This window comes from Megalobrama amblycephala, linkage group LG6 (assembly GCF_018812025.1).
Source record: "Megalobrama amblycephala isolate DHTTF-2021 linkage group LG6, ASM1881202v1, whole genome shotgun sequence".
NCBI classification, from domain to species: domain Eukaryota; kingdom Metazoa; phylum Chordata; class Actinopteri; order Cypriniformes; family Xenocyprididae; genus Megalobrama; species Megalobrama amblycephala.
The window spans coordinates 18,047,141-18,069,173 of NC_063049.1; the positions used below are offsets into that span (position 1 = coordinate 18,047,141).

The 22,033-nt window shown below is 37.0% G+C and overlaps 1 protein-coding gene across 1 annotated transcript in view; it reads right to left on the reverse strand.

Moving 5' to 3' along the window:
- Nucleotides 1–560: 560 nt before the first annotated feature.
- Nucleotides 561–22,033, reverse strand: part of mgat4a (alpha-1,3-mannosyl-glycoprotein 4-beta-N-acetylglucosaminyltransferase A) — a 62,090-nt gene continuing 40,617 nt past the window's right edge. Inside the window, exons 8-16 of the mRNA XM_048193182.1 lie at nt 18,353–18,428; nt 12,652–12,766; nt 11,310–11,440; nt 10,972–11,079; nt 10,226–10,419; nt 7,359–7,437; nt 6,843–6,903; nt 5,079–5,191; nt 561–3,887 (exon numbers count right to left, since the gene is read on the reverse strand). Of these exons, the coding sequence (XP_048049139.1) occupies nt 3,861–3,887; nt 5,079–5,191; nt 6,843–6,903; nt 7,359–7,437; nt 10,226–10,419; nt 10,972–11,079; nt 11,310–11,440; nt 12,652–12,766; nt 18,353–18,428 (904 nt within the window). The 3' untranslated portion in view covers nt 561–3,860. The remainder of the gene's footprint in view (nt 3,888–5,078; nt 5,192–6,842; nt 6,904–7,358; nt 7,438–10,225; nt 10,420–10,971; nt 11,080–11,309; nt 11,441–12,651; nt 12,767–18,352; nt 18,429–22,033) is intronic.

Here is a 22,033-nt window from a genome sequence, read left to right on the forward strand (position 1 = left end):
ATATTTTGAAGAAAGTTTGGCTGCTTTGGGGCACCTTTGACTTCCATAGTAGGGAGAAGAAAAAAACAAATACTATGGAAGTCAATGGTGCCCCAGAACTGTTCAGTTTCTCACATTCTTCAAAATATTCCTCATTCTTCCTTTGTGTTCAACCGAACAAAGAAATGTATAGAGGTTTGGAACAACCTGAGGGTTAGTAATGATGACAGAATTTTTATTTTTGGGTGAACTATCCCTTTAATCTAATGCAATGGCTCCCAAAAAGTTAGTTCTAGCACATTTGTTTGCAGATGCTGCTTGATTTTTTGGTTATTTAATGCAATGAACATTCATAGATTTAAAGTGTGATTTTTATGAGGCCACTGTGTATTACATTATAATAATAATTGTTTAGGCCCTAAAGTGGCATAAATCCTACATACAAAACTCTTTGTTAATGTCACATCACATCATACCTTTTCAAAACATGAAAATGTCGCTCACAGTTGCATGGTTAAATGTGTAAGATGCAATGAGGTGACACTATAGATGCAGAAAATGATGAAGTATGTCAAGACTGGTTAATTTCGGAAGAGTTTATTCAAATCAATGTCAGAGCTGGAGAAAGACAGATGAAGGCACATGAAGTCTACAATGCACCACACAAGAGGAGCATGTTTCATGTCTGATTCATCTCAATGTAAGACAGAAGGGTGGATTTCAAGATGGACATCCCAGATCCCAAAAGGGAAATGCCTCATGAGAGTTTAATAGAGGGCAACAGATATAAATCCATCTTTCAGTGCTAAAACAGTGGTGGAAACAGATCACTGAGCGCAAATCTGCAGCAATAAAAAAGGCAGCAATATGGCGAAACACTGAAAATCACTCCATTGTGTTTTCACTTGTCAATTCCCTAGAATTCACGTCACATGAGCATGTAAAGTAGACGGATGATACAGTGCTCTACATCAGACCAAGGATTCACCTCAGTCTCTCCTCTCAGGAGAGATCATAAACAAACTGTAAACAAATGCTATGACAGTACATTGGCTTTCTATTACAAAACACACATTTCTCAAGTACTGCAATTCACATGCAGCTCCAAGTAGTCACAAAAATGAGGGCATATGTAACTAAAAAGGATATGCTCTGAAATTTGAAGCATCAAGGATTATACAATGACACATTATGTCAGGCTGAACCAAAACTTTTTTTAAAGATATATACAATCACATGAGATGAGAGCACTTTGGAAATCTATACAGCAGTTACCTCACCATCAAGTCTCTATGCCAGGAGCTACAAGCAAAATAAATAAGAACCATAGGTTTACAATGTAATAAATGTGTAATAAATTCAGGTGTTCAAAGCAGTACACTCAATACTACTGCAATGTTGCCGTTCCATTCTATTTCCATTATGGTTCTGGTAATATTTTGCTTCAGACCAGGCCCACACCGAATCCGCACCCGCAGAACTCCATAGAAAGCTTTGAACGCCGTCATGCATAAAGTTCTACACGTTTTTACATATTGTGGCTTAATTGATTGTTACGGAGCCCTTAAGTGGACATGGTGATGGGAAAAATATGAGACGGGAGGGAAAATTATGTCTCAATGCTTTTGCATTTCTTCGTTTGAAAGTATTGCGTTCCCCGAGACACTTTGCATTGGCTGGCAAACTTTTGCAATCTCTCACGAAAGTATTGCGTTCTCCTGAGAAACTTTGCATTTGCTCGCAAAAGCATGGAATTATAGTTTTTTTTTTCTCCCACCTCATATTTCAAATCACAAATGTTTGCGTTCCCCTGCTAAACGTTGCATTCACTCGCAAAATTATTGAGCTCCCCTGATAAACTTTTCATTTGCTTGAAAAAAGCACTGAAATATATATATTTGCGTTCTCTCGCAAAAGTATTGCGTTCCCCGAGAAACTCGCATAAGCATTGAAATATAGTTTTTAGGGCTGGGCAAATACATCGATTCTCGTTTCTCGATACAATCGATTCTGAGCTTAGTTTTTAACAGCAGATGGCACTCTAGGCTAGTTTTTAACCCCACACTAAAATGCTCACGAAGAAGAGTACTGGAGAGCGCTTGTGCGTTCGGATGATTCATGTAAGTGGTTAAATATTCTTGCACCTCGGCTCAGAATGCCTTTATGACGCAAGATTAATGTAAACACAGCCCACTGCGAACACCCTAGTAATTCGCTTCAACCTTTTCGAACTTTATGAATGATTATTTTAGGTTTAAGTGGTGTGTGTAGGGGAACTGGAAGCAAGCATGGGTATGGGTGTTTCTAAAGCACATTGTGCCATCTGCTGTTAAAACTAAGATCAGAATCAAATCGAAAGAGGATCACGATACATTGAAAAATATCAGAATCGATCCAGATTCTTTGTATCGCGAATTGAGAATCGATGTATTGAAACAGTTTTTCGATGCTTTGAAATACAATCTAATTTTCCACATCACCATGCCCCTTTAGGGGCTCCGTATATTGTGCTTTCAGCTACCGATATCCTCTCAGCTTCATTAATCATATTTTACCACACAGAAAAAAAATCTGCAGATTCCATCTGGACTTAATCATGACTCACTGAACATTCAGATACTTGTGATACAGCATAGAAAGAGGAACATTTTCTGACTGACATGATGAAAGCAGATTATTTGAGATGGAAAATGCTCAATGAACAAAGGAAAATATGAAAGATTCTGCAACATATGGACATGTCATGCTCTAAACTTAAACATCCCACTTAAATCAAGCATATAACAAATTGTCCAATTGTATGATTTAAGCGTTTTGGCAGGGCGCAAGGCAGTCCTTTACCAGGGCCCCTAGGGACGCTGGATGTTAAGGCACAGAGGTGGGCGGCCCTGCACCCCTCTGAACTACACAAAGATACAAACATCAACCATCTTCACTCGACTTCAAGCCACAATAAATTCTCTGCCATGTTATAAATTTCCAATGAATATAAAAGCATTTACTTCTTGTACAAATTAAAAGATTTATTTCAAATAAATTAATTCACCTTCATAGATCGTCATAATAATAATAATAATAACAACAGCAATTAAAAACCTTTAGATTGAAATCCATGATTGACTGGTTGACAAGAAACTGACAAAGAGGAAAATCCACTCCTGTTGACCAGGTAGAGGCCTAAGATATGCTGTTCATTTTAAGAAATATGTTTCTAAATTTTGGCAAAGTAGTCGATAAAATAAAAAACTCTTTTTTCAAAAAGTTCTTACCAGAGTGCCAACATCAACAACCTAAAACCAAAAAAAACCAAACAAACTTTGAAATAAAAACTATTTTGACATTTCTGTCATCCTACTCGTTCATATCTCAGCCGAAATCCAGCCGTGGTCACCTGACCCAGGGTTTGAGGTCAGTTACAGTCCGTGACGGCAGATTGCTGAGGACATTCTTCATCAGTAGGGGACGTCAACTTATTCTCCAGCATTGATGTAGTCTTGAATCCTGAACTTCAAACCTTCATGACAGCAATGATTGCAATTCTTCATGACACAAATTTAGTGTCTGGAAACATTCCGTCAAAAGTGTCTTTTTCTGTACAGTAGTAGTCACATTCACAAAACAGAATTCAGGGAAAAGGAAAAGGAAAAACAAAGTCTGACGACAGAAGGGAAAGCCAAGTAGAAGAGAAGACAGACGAAGCTACCAGAGGAAGACGAAATAACAAAAAAGTAAGGAAAAAAAATCAAGTTTAAGAGGTAAAGAACATAAAGCGAGGGTTCCTCTGATAATGTCACTGTCACACTTGAAGCGCTGTAGATGCGAGTAGCACGTCCCTGTCGAGATGACCAAAGGGCCTCAAACCACTGGAGACATTCAGGTAGTTATCCAGGTATCCTTTTGATATGGATCTGACAAGAGACACCAAAGAAGACATCAGAAACCAGATCTATGAATGCCATCATCATCATCATCATCATCATCTATGCAAATCCAAAAACATATGCATGTTTTTATTTTAGACACACAAGATTTCTTTGTGGGCAGGGTTACCCAAACCGTGTCAAAAACAAACCAGAAATCCATCATGTGTATCAAATGTCATAATGTGCGAGACGGTGTTGACTGTTATGGCTGGTTATGACAAAAATGCATAACATGGAGGATGTATGATGTATGGCTCGATGTTTTATCACATCACACCTAAACCTCAAAATATTTTTCAATATTTTAATTAATTAAAGGGAAAATTTAGTAATAACATGGTAATAACATGTAACAGCCAAAACTTAGATCAAAACATCTCATTAATGAGTGAATGCACAAAAATGTCAGATACAATATGGTTTTAGTTGAAAAAAATATTAATTTACAATTATATTTTACAAGCTCAAGTTCCAAAGGGTCAAAACTGACCCGGGAATGCAAACATGTCGGCCTTTTTCAGTAAAAAGGTTTTGAATGAATTAAGAAGGTTAAATACACCTTCAGGTTTATAAGATATTCAATAAATATTCAATGATATGATGATACACATGATTCACAGTAAAAATATTAACAGGGAGAGATCATGTGATTAGCCTAGGGTTGGGCAGTACAACCAAAATATTAAAACATATTATGAGCAATTTCATATTACAGGAGTGGTATATATCACAATATAGTTATTTATGCTGGAGATTCAATGAACAAATAGTTTATATATATATCAAACAATCCTGTAGTATTTATGAATAACTGGATTAAATACTTCAATTAAAAGGTATTTGTTTATTTTGGCATTTAATAAGTATGTATTTATTAAAGATATTTATTAGGTGTTTCATTTACAAGGTATTCCAAGGATTTATTTCCTGAAAGTGACAGAGAAAAAGCAAAAGATACGATTAAATAAGATTATTCATAACAAATAAATGTTAAGTCTGGATCAATGCAAAAAGAGTTTCACATTATGCAACACTTAAATTAAAACAAAACAAATAATAATTAATTTAATGAAATGCAAACAACAACAGTAATAATATAGCAAAATCTCTATTAGCATATCCTATGATATTGCCCAACCCTAGACTGGTCTAATAAAGCAAAGGCAGCAAGCAGACCTCGCTAATAATCGCCCACACGGCGGAGTCCTTCTGAACCGTCAGACGTACAGCCACCACAGGGTTAAAGGCAGGCTCAACCGTCCCCTCTGCCACTCCTTTCTCAAACTGAGCTAAAGAAAGAGACAAAGAAAAAATACTGTAACTTTAAAAGAGGTGACCAGGCGTAATTGTAAAATTTTACATTTAGTTACTTAGCAGACACTTTTTCTTAGGCGACTTACAAATAAGAAGCAATTTGAACAAGAGAACAACACTTGCAAATACTGTGATGCCATGTAAGCTAGAGAGCAGCACAGAAGAAAAAAATGCAGTGGGGGAAAAAAGAGAACGTTTTGTTTATGGTTTAGTTAATAGAAGAGGGTGTGTCTCCAACGGTTTCCTGAAGGTTGCAATGGTGTAATTCTGGGCATTTACAAAACAGTTAGTTCCTGTCCTTGATTCTGATTGGTCAATAGCTGTGTTTTATTCACGATAAAACACGGCTATGACCGCTTCACCCAACGGTTCTGTGTATCACTACACAACACACTTAGCAACGTAAACTGTATGTTCTCAAATGATATTGTTCATTGAAGCTTATACTGTATTATGTAGAAGAGTTTTGAGAGAAAGAGATTGATTGAACGAGTTTATTACCTGCATTCAGATTTAGCATTTTCCGTCAGGTCAGTCCTATTTTCATAATGAAAAATCTGTTTAAATGTCCGATGTATTATCTTGTCCTTTTAACAGTTAAGGGGTTTTCCCGTGACTGACAGCGCTAGTCAAAGCATTTGTCAGTTGCGTCTTGTTCCGTGTTCACAACGATTCAGTCTTTTCAATATAAAAGTCTTTGCTACTGACTGACACACTCATAAATACAGTCTTTGCCGCCATCTAATGGCGTGAAAATGTAACTTCTGTTGCTGTTCACGGTCAGGGACTATTTTTTTCCAGCGGAAGGAAGGCTTTTAGTGAAAGTTTACTTCATGAAAGATGCATTGATACATATTTTTTCTTTAATATTTGTATTGTGTGGTAACCGTTTTATAAAAGCGATAAGGTACTCGAGGCTATTGCTGTATCGTGAATAAGTCACAGCTGACTCCACTTCGCGTCGTGCCTAACAACGCCCTTTGTTTAAAAGTGAAATGTTTTCTCAGGCAGAGAGAGAAAGTTACAAAGCACAAAGTCACTCCAAAGGGAGTTATTCTCTAAATCAGCAAGCACTGTTTCTGAACTCCCTGAAACACCTTGAATGTAGTCTTGAGTTTTCTTCTGGGAAAGTACACGTTGCAATATTCCTCATTAAAATATTTCCTGCCCATGACATAAGCCTGGATGAGTTGCGTTAGTAGTGTGTTGAAACTTGTGGTTATGGTATAGGCCAGGGGTGCCAAACTTCGGTCCACAGAGTGGCTCTCCAGGACCGATGTTCGCCACCCCTGGTATAGGCCATGACATATCCAAAAACAATCACAACACACTGGTCCAGCCGACCAATCAGAGCACACTGTGGTTTTCGGAAGGAGGGTCTTCATAGAGACAGCAACTAAACAGAGCATTACAGACAGACTGGGAAGAGAGATGCTGCAACAACATAAAATATGTAAAAAATAATGTGTTTTTTGAACATTCAAGCATAAAAACCTATACAAGTAGACCCAAAAACAAAAGCAAGACTTTGTAAGAGAGTAAATAGTCTCCCCTATTTGCAAGCAAAGCACAATTATTTGCTTCAAGTGCAAAACTGCTGATTTGAGGATGCATGTAATAACTCACCAAGTTTATAGAACCGATCCTCTGTTCGTTTGTATTTCTCTTTGGTCTTCAATTCAGCGTCCTGCAAGAGATAACATCCTCATTTAGAAGCACTTAAAGAGCCTGTGTGCAAGGGACCAGCACTATGATAACAATGTTAGACAACTGTGAGAGTAATGTTTGTATACTATGAAGTAAAACCAAGCACACAAACCCATTTACACAAACTCAGATGTGTTACCGGTCTCATTTATTCAAGGAAACTCTTCAAGAATAAACATCAAAGCCCATTTGAAGGCCTTTTAAGCTCTGTATCACAGCAGGATGGCAGTACACTGCCTCATTACCGCAGTAGCTCAACCTGCGATTGACTAAAATTAGCCCTGGTGGCAGCGTACACAGGAGACCTACACCAGATATTCCTGTCAACCTCCTGTTAACTCTGACAAACCTGTCACCCCGGGGCTTGTTTGGACATTTAAAGGAAACCATATAAATATAATTGAGAACATGTTTTTTTTTGGTTTTGTTTTTTACCGAAAAGGGCAGGATCTCGACAGTAGTGTTCTCAATTTTGTCTCCTGGGTGCTCCTGGTTTCCACTGCGAAAAAGGAACCTGCCAATCAAAGGATGATTGTTAATGAATATGCATGTACAGGCACAAACTCATGAATATTCGTCAACACGCATGTACAAACACTGGCAGGACATGGACAAGAACTATAGCAAAAGCTGAGTCTAACTTAGACAGCACGGCCCGAACACACACAGGCATGCACACGGTCTGAACAGGCCCCTACTTGAGCTGCTAATTAAATCCAGTCACACGTGAGTAAATTGACACTTCATCTTGTTAGCACAGTTTCTACTCAGACAAACACTTTGAACAGGTCAAGACTCTGTCAGACAAAGAAAATTAATGGCCAAACAGCATTAGTGCCTTTCCGCATCTATATCTGAAATACCCCTCGTCTTTCTATCTATTTGTAAGGATGACTGATGTCCTAGGACCAGTATGAGAGTGTTTTGGGACTTGAAAAAAATGCAGTAAAAAGTCATAATGTGAAATATTATTACAATTTATGTTTTTTTATTTCAATATGTTTTAAAATGTAACTTATTTCTGTGATGGCAAAGCTGAATTTTCAGCATCATTACTTCAGTGTCACATGATCCTTCATAAATCATTCTAATGTGCTGATTTGCTCCCCGAGAATAATTTCTTATTATTAATGGTAAAAGAAGTTGTGCTGGTAATTATTTTTTTTAAACTGATACATTTTTGCAAGCTGCCCATACCGCATAGTCAAGTCAAGTCAACTTTATTTAAATAGCGCTTTTTACAATGTAGATTGTGTCAAAGCAGCTTTACATTGATAACTGACATTGATAACGTACATAATTTTGGCTGCACAGCAGCTCTAAAAGAATAGTGTCAATGCAGGCAGATCAAAGCACTGTTGATTATCAAATGTCAAGTCAAATGTCAAGTGTCCCCAACTAAGCAAGCCAAAGGCAACAGTGGCAAGGAACCCAAACTCCAACAGGTGACATCAGGTGGCAAACAAGTGGCAAATAGTTGTTAAAATGGAGAAAAAACCTTGGGAGAAACCAGGCTTAGTCGGGGCCAGTTCTCCTCTGGCGAACAGTGCTTTGTTATGACTCAGGTTGCTCATAAGTCCGATAGGATCGCAACATTCAAAGTATTTATTTCAGTTCCATCCAGTTGAGGATTGTATTCATCACGCCGGTATGGACGGTTTGTTGAGGAGCTGCGCCACTGGTTGTCGTGTTGATGAGGCCTTCACAGTGGATGATCTAGTTGACTCAATCTCTGCTGATACTTCAGGGCTGCGACTGTGTATACACTTATGCACTTATGCACCCCCATACCATCAGAGATGGTGGCTTTTGAACTGAATGCTGATAACACGCTGGAAGGTCTTCCTCCTCTTTAGCCCAGAGGACACGGTGTCCGTGATTTCCAACAAGAATGTCAAATTCAGACTCCTCTCACCATAAAACACTTTCCCACTTTGAAACAGTCCATTTTAAATGAGCCTTGGCCCACAGGACACAACGGCGCTTCTGGACCATGTTCACATATGGCTTCCTTTTTGCATGATAGAGCTTTAGTTGGCATCTGCAGATGGCACAGCGGATTGTGTTAACAGACAGTGGTTTCTGGAAGTATTCCTGGGCCCATTAAGTAAAGTCATTGACACAATCAGTGATGCAGTGTTGTCTGAGGGCCCGAAGACCACGGGCATCCAATAAAGGTCTTAGGCCTTGTCCCTTACGCACAGAGATTTCTCCAGTTTCTCTGAATCTTTTGATGATGTTATGCACTGTAGATGATGAGATTTGCAAAGCCTTTACAATTTGACATTGAGGAACATTGTTTTTAAAGTATTCCACAATCTTTTTATGCACTCTTTCACAGCTTTGCCCATTTTTACTTCTGAGAGACTCTGCCTCTCTAAGACATCCCTTTTATAGCTAATCATGTTACAGACCTGATATCAATTAACTTAATTAGTTGCTAGATGTTCTCCCAGCTGAATATTCTCAAAATTTCTTGCTTTTTCAGCCATTTGTTGCCCCCGTGCCAACTTTTTTGAGACCTGTAGCAGGCATCAAATTTGAAATGAGCTCATTTAGTCGATAAAAGTGTAAAATTTCTCTGTTTAAACATTTGTTCTATCATGAATAAAATATTGGCTCATGTGATTTGAAAGTCTTTTAGTTTTCATTTTATTCAAATTTAAAAAACGTCCCAACATTTCCGGAATTCGGGCTGTATTTTTATTAACTAACATTAATAATAATTAACATTAATGAACACTGTAACACATGTATTGCTCATAGTTAGTTAATGCATTAACTAATGTTACCATATTTTCTGACACATACAGATACATTGCTAAAAATACAGGCACTTCTGGCAGGGCAACAAAAATTCAATGTAGGCTACTGACCCAGATTGGGCTGCAACAAATTTTATTTCATAAAGTTCTGTGTATTTGCTAAACAATGTTTTCTCTATTACACCTCTCTCTGTCTTCCTCTCCGGAGGTTTTTGGTTGCAGCGTCTTATTTTAGAAGCTTCTCATTAGCCACCTCTACTCCCCTGTGAGGACACTGAGACATGGAGACGTGTGAACAATGTTTCCTGATTAGAGCTCTGCGAAAATCACTTTTAGGAGAAGGTGAGGATTATAGAAAGAAATCATTTGGGTGTGTGTTTGTGTGTGAATAGTGTATTAAAGGAATACGTTTGAATGCAGCACCGGACTGGAGTTTTGCTCCTCAGGCCTCTCTCACACTGGCTACAGGTTATCAGACCATCCTTACCGCCCAGCCCTGTAAATGTGTGTATCTCTCCAAGTCGCAGACAGACTGACCTTTCTATGTTGACAGGCCGATCAAACTTGAACAAGACATAGTCTCCAGCCATTGGAGTAATTGCCCAGAAGAAATCCTCGCCCATGTAGGTCTTCTCAAGCGTGTGGCCTTGATACACTTTAAGAGAGGTGGACACCTCCGCCGGTGGGTTCACATGAATCTTATGCAGTAGAGGTTTCAGGAAGTCTTTATCCTGACAGAGCAGAAGAAAAGGAAGTTATGACTGAAGTCAACAGGAAGTGCGGCTGATGGCCACACTGCTTTTTAACCGTCCTTAATAGTTAATACAGCAAACGAGATTCAGGAAAAGATCAGCTATTCAAGAAAAAAAAACTTTGTCACAAGAAAACAGGATACAAGGATAAGACGAGATGTTATAAGATAGCAGGAAGTCAAAGTATCTTTCTATGGAAGAGAATCAAACTTTAAGAGCAAGAGGAAAGATCCGGCAGTTGTGCAAGGTCATGAAGGTCTAGCTAGCTAGTAATAATTATCCATGTCAGGTGATCTGATCACAAGCTGTCAGCGATAAATACAGGTGTGCAAACATCTATCACTAAAACAATATTTGTAATGTAGACAATAATTTGTCCTAGATAACAAATTAGGTCAGTCTACTGGCTTGTTAGCCATCCATTATGCTAAAACAAGAGTTTTAAACTTTGCTGGTTAGGTCATCCAAGGATGTTTATACTAGGTGTAAACAGTGGCTAGAAAAAAATAACACTCATGAATTAAGAGTTACCGTGAGTTTCTGGATTTTCCCAGCAAGGGAGGAGTGCAGGCCTACATGCTGAAACAAAGAGGGCCTGAAACGAATGCGCAGACTCGACTTCTGTCTCTCACAGTGTTTCTGAAGAGATAAAGACACGTACATTAAACTGTGAGAAATAAAAATAGGGTGAAAGTTAAAAATAGTGACATAATGTGTGTGTTTGTAGAGAGAAAAAAAAAAAAAAAAAAGTCAGAAAACAAGTTCCGTTCATCTACGCTAGAGGTGTGAAAAGCCTCTCCACTGCCTGACGCAAGCAAGGTGGTCCAAGGTCACAGAAGTATGCACCGGCAGACAGAGCATTAACTTACGGCATCTTTCTCTGGGTTGCATACTTTGACCCAGAGTATGTGATCTAGCAGCCAATCGATGGGCTTCTCCTTATAAAACATGAAGATAAACTCCACAATGAGATTTAGATCCGGGGCTTGGAACATTTTACCTAAGAGGGGGGAGAAAAAAAAAAAAAGGTTTGGGGTTTGTAAGACAAAGACTGCATTTATTTGATCAAAAATAGTATAATATGAAATATTATTATTATTACAGTTTAAAATAACCGTTTTCTTTTTTAATATATTTTAAACTGTAATTTATTCCCGTGATGCAAAGCTGAATTTCCAGTCTTCAGTGTCACATGATCCTTCAGAAATCATTCTAACATGTTGATTTGATGCTCAATATACATTATTATCAGTGTTGAAAACAGTTGTGCTGTTTAATATTTTTGTGGAAACCGAGATACATTTTTTAAGGATTCTTTAATTAATGGAAAGTTCAGAAGAACAGCGTTTACTTGAAATCTGGCGACATCAATGACAAAAAGTCTTAAAGAGACAGTTCACTCAAATGAAAATTCTGTCATCATTTACTCGCCCTCATGTAATTCCAAACCTGTTCTTTCCTCAGTGTGACACAAAAGGAGGGTAACACTTTATTTTGATGGTCCCCCAACAGACATTCTGCTGACTATAAGTAACTTTGCAACTACATGTCAACTTATTATATTAACCCTAACCTAACAGTCTACTAAGAAGAGCTTGCACTGTGGAGCTTCTGTCACTAAAACAAATTCCTAATATGTGTAAACAACATACCTGGCAATAAAGCTCTTTCTGATTCTGATTCTGATTCTGATTCTGATTCTACTAATGCTGCCTTCATGTGCTATCGGAAATCTGATAATTCTCACTTCTAAAGTTGTGATTACGAGTTGTGATTCGAAATGGGAGGGTGTTCATGTGCAATTTTTACCTAGGAAACTTCTGATTCTGAGTGCACGTGAAGGCAGCATAACAGTCTACTAATACTCTACAACAACATGTCAGCTAACTATTAGTAAAGTTATTTATAGTTAGAAGAATGTCTAAAGTGGACAAAATAAAGTGTAACCACATGAAAGTGTAATGTTTTTGTAACTAAATTATGCTTTTTTGGGGCTTGATAGCTCCTGGACACTGTGTGCCTCTGTTGTATGGCAAAAAGCAGTCAGTCGGATCCTTATTTAAAATTTCTCTTTTAGTGTTCCAAAGAAGAAAGAAAGTCATACAGGTTTGGAACAACATGAATGCGAATAAATGATGACAATTACACAAATAAAGTGGTATTTGAATAGCGGTTAAACAAATAAAGATATTAACAATATAGAAGTCACACCAATGAAGCCCAGCTGTGAAAACTCAAGGATCATCCAGTCCTCAGTGGCGAGTTGAAGGGCAAAGTTTTTCATGGTGGCAAAATAGTTGGGCTTAGCGACGATGTCATCCTCTAACTGTAAGAACAACAGGAAATGGAAATGAATCATACAGAACAGCTCATAAACCAGACACATTTACTCACACAAGCTGTACTTACTAAAAATATCACTTCTAACTAAAATCAACCCCAAGAATAAAACTAACAACTAACAGACACTCTTGCCACTAATAAAAGCACACACAAACACTAAGTTAAAGCATGTTGTCCTATACTTGAATTCCCAAAAAAAAAAAAAAATACCTTAATACCTTTCCCCTCTCCTAAGATAGCACAGCATGTATTGAGAGCACAAAGACATGGAGACACTGGAGAGATTTATTGGCACGGCACAGAGAAAATGAAACCAAAAAAAAATGGATGAATGAAAACATTCAGCACAGTTCAACACACAGACAGACAGAAGCACGTGAGAATGAGGAAGACATGAAAGTTGAAAGACATTAATGAACATTAATACAAGATTATGCTTTTTTTTTTGTCTTGGGAAAATGTGGAAACATTAGGCAACAAAGAAACAATACACACAAACTCACTACCATTCAAACGTTTGGGGTTGGTTAGATTTTTTTCAATGTTCTTGAAATAAGTCTCTTATGCTCACCAAGGCTGCATTTATTTGATCAAAAATACTGTAAAAATACCCAGAATATTCTTAAATATTATTACAATTTAAAATAACTGTATTCTATTTGAATATATTTTAAAATGTAATTTATTCCTGTGATCAAAGCTGAATTTTCAGCATCATTACTCCAGTCTTCAGTCACATGATCCTTCAGGAATCTAATATACTGATTTGATGCATTGGAAGGAACATTTCTGATTATTATTATTAGTAATGTTGAAAACATTCCACTTTTGTGGAGACCATGATACATTTTTCACCGGATTCCCTGATGAATAGAAAGTTCAAATTAATAGCATTTATTTTACATAAAAATACTTTGTAACAATAAGTGTCGTAACTTTCGCTTTTGATCAAAATAACGCATCGCTCCTAAATAAAAGTATTAATTTCTTACTGACCCCAAATTTGGAAAGTGTAAATGTAATAAAATACATTACAAGTTTAAATAAAAGCTTTTCATCAAGAACAACTGGAAAAGGGTAATTCCATGTCAAATCAACCACATTTTGGAAACTGGCCCGACTAAAATTTTTGAGCATTGTATTCCAACAGTGACAGTTTGCATGCCTGTAACTCAAGAAGTATTAAAGATATCTTAATAGCCTTTTAGATTCTGGTTCTTAAACTTTTCTTTTGTTATCTTCATTTTAAAGGCTCTATATGGTTCACTCCCAGAGATATGGAGATCTTAATGCAGCTCCATGAGTAAATCGGTCAATCGTACATATTTTCAGTGGTCAAAAAACAAATGTGGGTCACTTTTGCATTCAGTTGAGATTCTTTTAAAGAGGAATATGAACAACAAATAATGTTGAAACTAGAATTGAAGAGTTCAGATGCAAAAGCCTCTAAGTGCCATCTGAAACTTTCTTCTAAAATGAGCATTTTTATCAAGCTCCTATGTTTAGGTTCAGTAATTTCACTTTAATGGCAATTAATAGGTCCTTTTCATTGCCATTAAAGTGAAATAACTGAACATAAACATACAAGCTTGATAAAAATGGTCATTTTAGAAGAAAATTTCAGATGACATTTAGAGGCTTTTGCATCTGAACTCTTCAATTGTATTTTTTTTTTTTTTTTCTTACTATCAACACAATTGCATAGAACATAGCTGTCTGAGTGCCATAAATACAGTTTGGATTTCTTCTTCATTTATGTATTTCTTTCACCAGAAAAAAACATGATAAAAATCAAAAATTTTTAGCCGGGGACCTCTGGTTGAGATGACACGGAATGACGCAAAAGAAAGAACATTTTATAAAACCTCATCATCCTCCATTCACAAGTATGACAATAAATGACAAGTTAAATGACCATCATGTGATATTGCATATCCTTAACATAATTTTGGACAACTATGAACATCAAAATGCATTTAATCATCAAAGACTTGTTGCACCTCATAAACTGTGCCAGGTGTGGCTTGGGACATAAATATCATTTATATTTTTTGCATAATATTGACTGTAACTGATTTGCTGAAAAGTAGACATTGGTTGCCGAGCACTAACCATGTGGGTTTACAGTGTATATCTTGCACAGTGCCAAAATTACCAGTTGGCAGAGGCTTCTGCTTGGTCTCTTACATCATGTTATGCTTTTCATGTGTTTGTCTTCCGGAAAAACACAAATAAGAGGTGTCACGTCGAGTGTTACACCGCTTTAAATCTGCTGCGACCATGTTCAGCTGCTCTGAACGTAGCGAATTCTTTCCCCTGATCATATTTCCAGCGGTAAAATCATTATCACTCCATAAAAACAGAAATCCCCAAACCGCGAAGTCAAGTTCCCATGACAACCGCTACAGAGCCAAAGTGTGTCTTTAGGGTATATCCAGAAATGAACGAGTTACCACGGCAACCCTTGAGCAAAGAGCTTTTGGGGTACTTCATGTCTATCTGATTCTCAACTGAAGAGCTTCCAGTGGAGATCTGGCACACTAACTAGAAACCTAAACTGAAATATGCACCGCTTGGGAAGCTGACTGTAAGAGGAGAATTCAATCAAAAGATATTTCATAAGCGTTTTAAGTTTTACACAATGGTCTCAGTTGTTCAACTTCATGTATATGTGTGACATGCCATCACTTGGAAAGAAAAGACAAGACTTTTGATTCGACGGTATAAATGAATGGGACATACAGTACATTACAAGCATGTCAACCCATGTCACAGGAAGTGAAGGTAAAGCTGGTTATTTTCACTCAGTAACTGATATTAAGAAAGGATGTGATGTAACATCTGTAAAGAATTTTTAAACTTTATAGCTAATGTAACTTTTTTTTTTTACTGAAGAATTCATGTAATTGCTGTAACAACAACATATGCATCTTTTAGTATTATTTATGAAATGGTTAGGTCCTGTCCTTGATTCTGATTGGTCAATGGCTGTGTTTTATTCATGATAAAGTATGGCTATAACCGCTTCACCCAACGGTTCTGTGTATCACTACACAACACCTTTAGCAACCACTCTTAGCAACGTAAACTGTATGTTCTCATTGATATTGTTCATTGAAGCTTACTGTATTATGTAGAAGAGTATTGAGAGAAAGAGATTGAGTGAGCGAGTTTATTACCTGCATTCAGATTTAGCATTTTCCTTCAGGTCGGCTCTATGTTCATAATACAAAATCAGTTTAAATGTCCAATGTATTATCTTGTCCTTTTAACAGTTAAGGGGTTTTCCCATGACTGACAGCGCTAGTCAAAGCATGTTGACGTCTTGTTCCTTGTTCACAACAGTTCAGTTTTTTCAATATAAAAGTCTTCGCTACGGACTGACACACTCATAAAGACAGTCTTTGCCGCCATCTAATGGTGTGAAAATGTAACTTCTGTGACTTCTGTGACTATTTTTTTCGGCGGAAGGAAGGCTTTTAGAAAAAGTTTACTTCATGAAAGTTGCATTGATACATATTTCTGGCTTTAATAATTGTATTGTGTGGTACCCGTTTTATAAAAGCAATAAGGTACTCGAGGCTAGTGCTCCGCTTCACGTCACGTCGTGCCTAACAACGCCCTTCAGCCATGACTTATTCACGATACAGCACAGCCTCTCGTACCTTATTGCTTACTTATATACTTTTAAAGTATTTTTTATTTTTATATGTTCAGTTTTCATTTTAATTTTAGTTAAAGTTACATTATTTATGTTATGTGCTTTTTGTCATTTCATTTGAGCTTTCATTTATTTTCATTTTAGTATTAGGTTTTAGTATTTTTAGGACTACAAACTTTTTTCATTTAATATAGTTGAAAGCATTTCTAATTTTCATTTGGGTGTCTAAAGTTTTTCATCTAAAATTTATATTTTATATTATTTCATCTTTATTTCACTTCACTGACAAGCATGACATTCTACTTTTGAAAATAAATGTATATATTATAAATATATCATATATTATATACATAACACTAATATAAATTGTCAGAAATGCTGCAAGTGAATTTGGGCATTAGAAAGTACTATATGAACATGTATATTAATTTTGCGATTTGCTAAAGATTACATTTAACACTTATTTAATCATCAGTGTTTTTAAAAATGAACTTAAAAGGTAATATAAATGTAAAAACGGCAACTAACATGTGCAATTATATATATATATACACACACCGATGAGCCAAAACATTATGACCACTGTCTAATATGCTATTGGTCCTCTGTGTGCTGCCAAAACAGCACTGACCCACTGGGGCATGGACTCTACAAGACCCCTGAAGGTGTGCTGTGGTATCTGGCACCAAGACATTAGCAGCAGATCCATTAAGTCCTGTAGGTTGTGAGGTGGATTCGCCGTGGATCCAACTAGTTGGTCCAGCACATCCCACAGATGCTCAACTGGACTGAGATCTGGGGAATTTGGAGGCCAAGTCAACACCTTGAACTCTTCTTCATGTTCCTCAAACCAATCCTGATCAATATGTGCAGTGTGGCAGGGCACATTATCCTGCTGAAAGAGGTCATTTCCACCAGGGAACACCATTGTAATGAAGGGGTGTACCTGGTCTGTAACAATGTTTAGGTAGGTGGCATGAGTCAAACTGATGTCCACATGAATGGCTGGACCCAGGGTTTCTCAGCAGGACATTGCCCAGAGCATCACACTCCCTCTACCGGCTTGTAGTCATCCCACAGTGCATCCTGGTGACATCACTTCCCCAGGCACTTACATGGCCATGTGCACTCTGATCGATCTGCAGCTATGCAGCCCCATACACAGCAGGGAGCGATGTTGTTACACATTCCTCCCATAACAATCCTTAAAATTTTCTGTGACTTGTGCCACAATAGCTTTCATTGCCCTGGTGCATTAATGAGCCTTAGATGCCAAAAGCCCTGTCACCCATTTGTGGTTTGTCACTCCTCAGTCCACTGTCCATAGGTTCTTATCACTGCTGACCAGGAGCATTCCCACAAGACTTGGCCTTTCAGAAATACTCTGACCCAGACATCCTGCCATAACAATCTGGCTCTTGCCAAAGTCTCTCAGGTCTTTACTCCTGCCCATTTCTGCTGCACCCATCACATTGACTACAAGAACTAATTGTTCACTAATCAAATAATCTACTCCGAACTTGACATGTAAAATTGTTAGTAAATGATCAACAGTTTTCGTTCAGCTGTGAGTGGTCATAATGTTTTGGCTCTTCAGTGTGTGTGTGTTTAGATCATCATACAGGTGACTGATGTAATTGTTTCAGAGACAAATAACTTTCTACCATTTTGAGTATGTTTTATATGCAGAAACAGCTATGAGCAAGCTATGCGTAGGTTGCCTGACCTAAAGTGTGTAAACACTAAATGGTACGAGTTTGGGGTGGGACTCTCCGTTTACCAAATAATAGCAGATGGGGGAGTGTTTTGGGAAACTGTATGAAAAGTCATTAATTTTTCAATTCTGTTCAGTGACACTAGTGGTACAGATATTAAACAATTCACCTTTAAAATTGATCATTTAATTACCTGGACATAATAGACCCCTTTGTTGACGGCATACATCATTAGAAAGGAATAGTCCAAATTCTGCTTGGTCCTCCATCTACAAAGAAACACAAATTCAAAACATCATACATATGTTCAAAAAGGGAGATGCACAGTACACGTTCAGTAGCCCGAGAGCCATGGTTGAATGTGGAAGTTAACCTCTCGATGAGTCAGCTAACTGACCGGGAGTGTAACTCTAGATGGCAGGTGTATGACGAATGTGACTGACAGTTACAGAAACCAGAAACATACGTACACACTCCAAAAGCTAAATAAGGGCAGGTTGAGGGTATATAAACAAAAACACATCACTCTCATGTACTCAATATAACCTTTGTTATTCATTCGTCTTTCACAGTAAGGGGTTCAGAAACAAGATTAAATATTCAAAAAGAATATTAAATATGAGTGGCATCAAAGCCACTCATTTCCTTTGATCAAACTGACTAAGTGGATGAGAGAGATTATGGTACAGAATAAGAACTCAAAATGACACACACACACAGTTATTTTAGATGGCATCACTGGGAATGTTTTTAATGCAAGATATATGCCATCTTAGCAATGACTTTGATAGTCTAAAATCAACACCAAAACCAAATGGGAGTAAAAATGTGTTTTGGCAAGTCATTAAAACAGAGATACTTGCCAGCAGCCAATAATTTTATTAGGAATTCCTAATACATGAACTGAAAACATGATAGGCTGACCCTTGCTAATGAACAAAGTCAAAAAAAGAAAAAAAAGTAATGCTACCAATCATTCTACATTAACTGTAATCAAGTACAGACTTGATTCACTGAAGTGCAGCCTAACAGACCTGCTGTATTATTAAATATTATACGATACTGTTCAAAAGTCTCTTATGCTCACCAAGGCTTCATTTATTTCATCAAAAATACAAAAAGTAATATTGTCAAATATTATTAGAATTTAAAATAACTGATTTCTTTTGAAATATATTTCTGTGATGTCAAAGCTGAATTTTCAGCATCATTACTCCAGTCTTCAGTGTCACATGATCCTTCAGAAATCATTCTAATGTGCTGATTTGCTGCTCAAGAAACATTACTTATTATTATTACCATGATACATTTTTTTCAGGATTTGCTGAAGAATAGAAAGTTCAAAAGAAAATAATTTATTTGAAAAAGACATATTTTGTACATTATAAATGTCTTTACTTACACTTTTGATCAATTTAATGCATTCTTGCTGCATAAAAGTACTTAAAAAAATAAATAAATAAATCTTCCCCCAAACTTTAACGCACTGGAACAAGTATTTTTCTGTAAATCTGCTTTGAAACAATATGTATTGCGAAAAGTGCTATAAAAATAAACTTGAATTGAAAACTTTTGAACAGTAGTTTGGATAATATTGTTTGAAAAAGAGCACTTATTGCTTAAATGTTTTACTATTTAATTGTTGAATAAATACTTGAAAACGTGCTTATTTGAAAAAACTTGTTTACTTAATTTAGAAATAGTTGAAGGCTACATGGCACTGATTTGATTTGATTTGATTTAATTTAATTTGTTATATTGCTATTTAATTGTGCATTGAATAGCATATTCGCTGCTACTGAATGTTTCTGTGGTATTTAAATTGGTATTGAGAATAAAAATATTCGGCATTGGAACAGACCATTTTTCAATCATGACAACACACAGAATCCAAGTTATGAAAGAGGCAGCGTGACACCAAAAGATAGTGGAGGCAGTGAAATAAAGAAAGAGATACCCAGAGTGATTGAGATTAAATTGAGACAGCTGTGGATGAAAGATTTAGGGAGAGCAGAAGATGAGAAGAGGAGTCCTTTTAGGACAGAGAGAGGGAGAGAGAGCAGGAAGGAAGGAGGGAGTGAAGGAGTTGATGTCTTTGACCTTGAGCTTTACTCGCTTCCTGTCTCACAACAAATCTGCAAAGCCTCTCTCTCTCTGTCTTTCCCTTCAGAAAATCTCACTGACATCCCTCCCTCTCTAATCACATTTGTGACAGTAAATCAGCTCTGACTCTGGCACTGAAATATGAGATCCGGGCTAATCAAAACTTTATTTCACCCTCACCACAGAGATTGCCTGCAATCTCTATGGGCGCATAAATACTGTCACATGCAGCTGCCACAGCGATGGGCAGCACAGCAAAATAATAGACCACAATCAATACACCTATGCACACCACCAGTCATACGTTTGTACACACTTGCCTGAGATTATGTTTATCTTGATCTTATTTTTAATCTAAATGTTTAAAATTAGATTGATGCACTTGACATCTTTTTGTAAAGACCAAAGATTTTCCTTGCATCTCAACTCATAAAGCTTGTTCTTTAGTTAACATGAACTAAGAATAAACTGCACTTCTACACCATTTATTATTAATCTTAGTTAATGTTAATTTCATCATTTACTGATACATTATTAAAATCAAAAGTTGTATTTGTTAATGCACTGTGAACTAACATGAACAAACAATGAATGACTATTTTTATTAACTCACATTAAGAAAGATTAATAAACACAGTAACAAATGTATGGCTCATTATTAGTTTATATTTGTTGACACATTAACTAATGTTAACAAATGAGACCTTATTGTAAAGCGTTACCGAGAGTTAATATGAAGTATGTTTAAAATATGTATACTATTTTGGTCACTACACAATTCAAGCTATTATGCATAGGCATGTTTTTTGAGGGGGAAAAAAACCCAAACAACATCATGCATACTACTGTTCAAAACATTTTTTTATTTTTTTTTTTTTTATTTTAAGTTATATTTATGGGCTTTCTGTGCCTTTATTTGGAGAGGACAGTAGAGAGCAGATAAGAAAGCAGTGGGCAGAGATCAGCAAAGGACCTCGAGACGGGAATCAAACTCGGGTTGCCGTGAACGCATTTGCGCCATATGCCGGCGCACTAACCACTAGGCTATCGGCGCCGACAAAAAATATAATTTAAAGGTGCCCTCGAATCAAAAATTGAATTTTCCTTAGCATAGTTGAATAACAAGAGTTCAGTACATGGAAAAGACATGCACTGAGTTTCAAACCCCATTGTTTCCTCCTTCTTATATAAACCTCATTTGTTTAAAATACATCCGGAGAACAGGCGAATCTCAACATAACACCGACTGTTACGTAACAGTCGGGGACTCCGCCCCCAATATTTGCATATGCTCATGATCCAGGCCAGGCGGAACCGCCCAGCGGAATCATCGGAAGTTCTGCAAGCAGAGTGAAGAAACAAGCCAAGCGAGGATAACAGCGAAAATGGCAGATCATGGAAATAAATGTTATGTTCCAGGCTGTGAAGGGGATGTGAAAACTTTTCATAGTCTTCCTCCAGAAAAAAACTGTCAAAAGGCATGGCTGATGTTTATCTATAACCGGATACCGGAACAATTTAACTCAAAGTTGTTAGTTTGCTCTGCCCATTTCACCACGGACAGCTTTTCTAACTTGGGACAATATCAAGCAGGCTTCGCTCAGCGTTTGACACTGAAGAAAGGGGTAATTCCAACTATATTCCCGCAAGCAGTAAGTAGTGCTTTTATCCACATCTTGGCTGTAGAAACTATTTCTGATTAAATGTAAAGTTTCTTAGTGAGCTAACAACATTAACGACCATGTACCCAGTGTTGTCTAGATCTAATGCA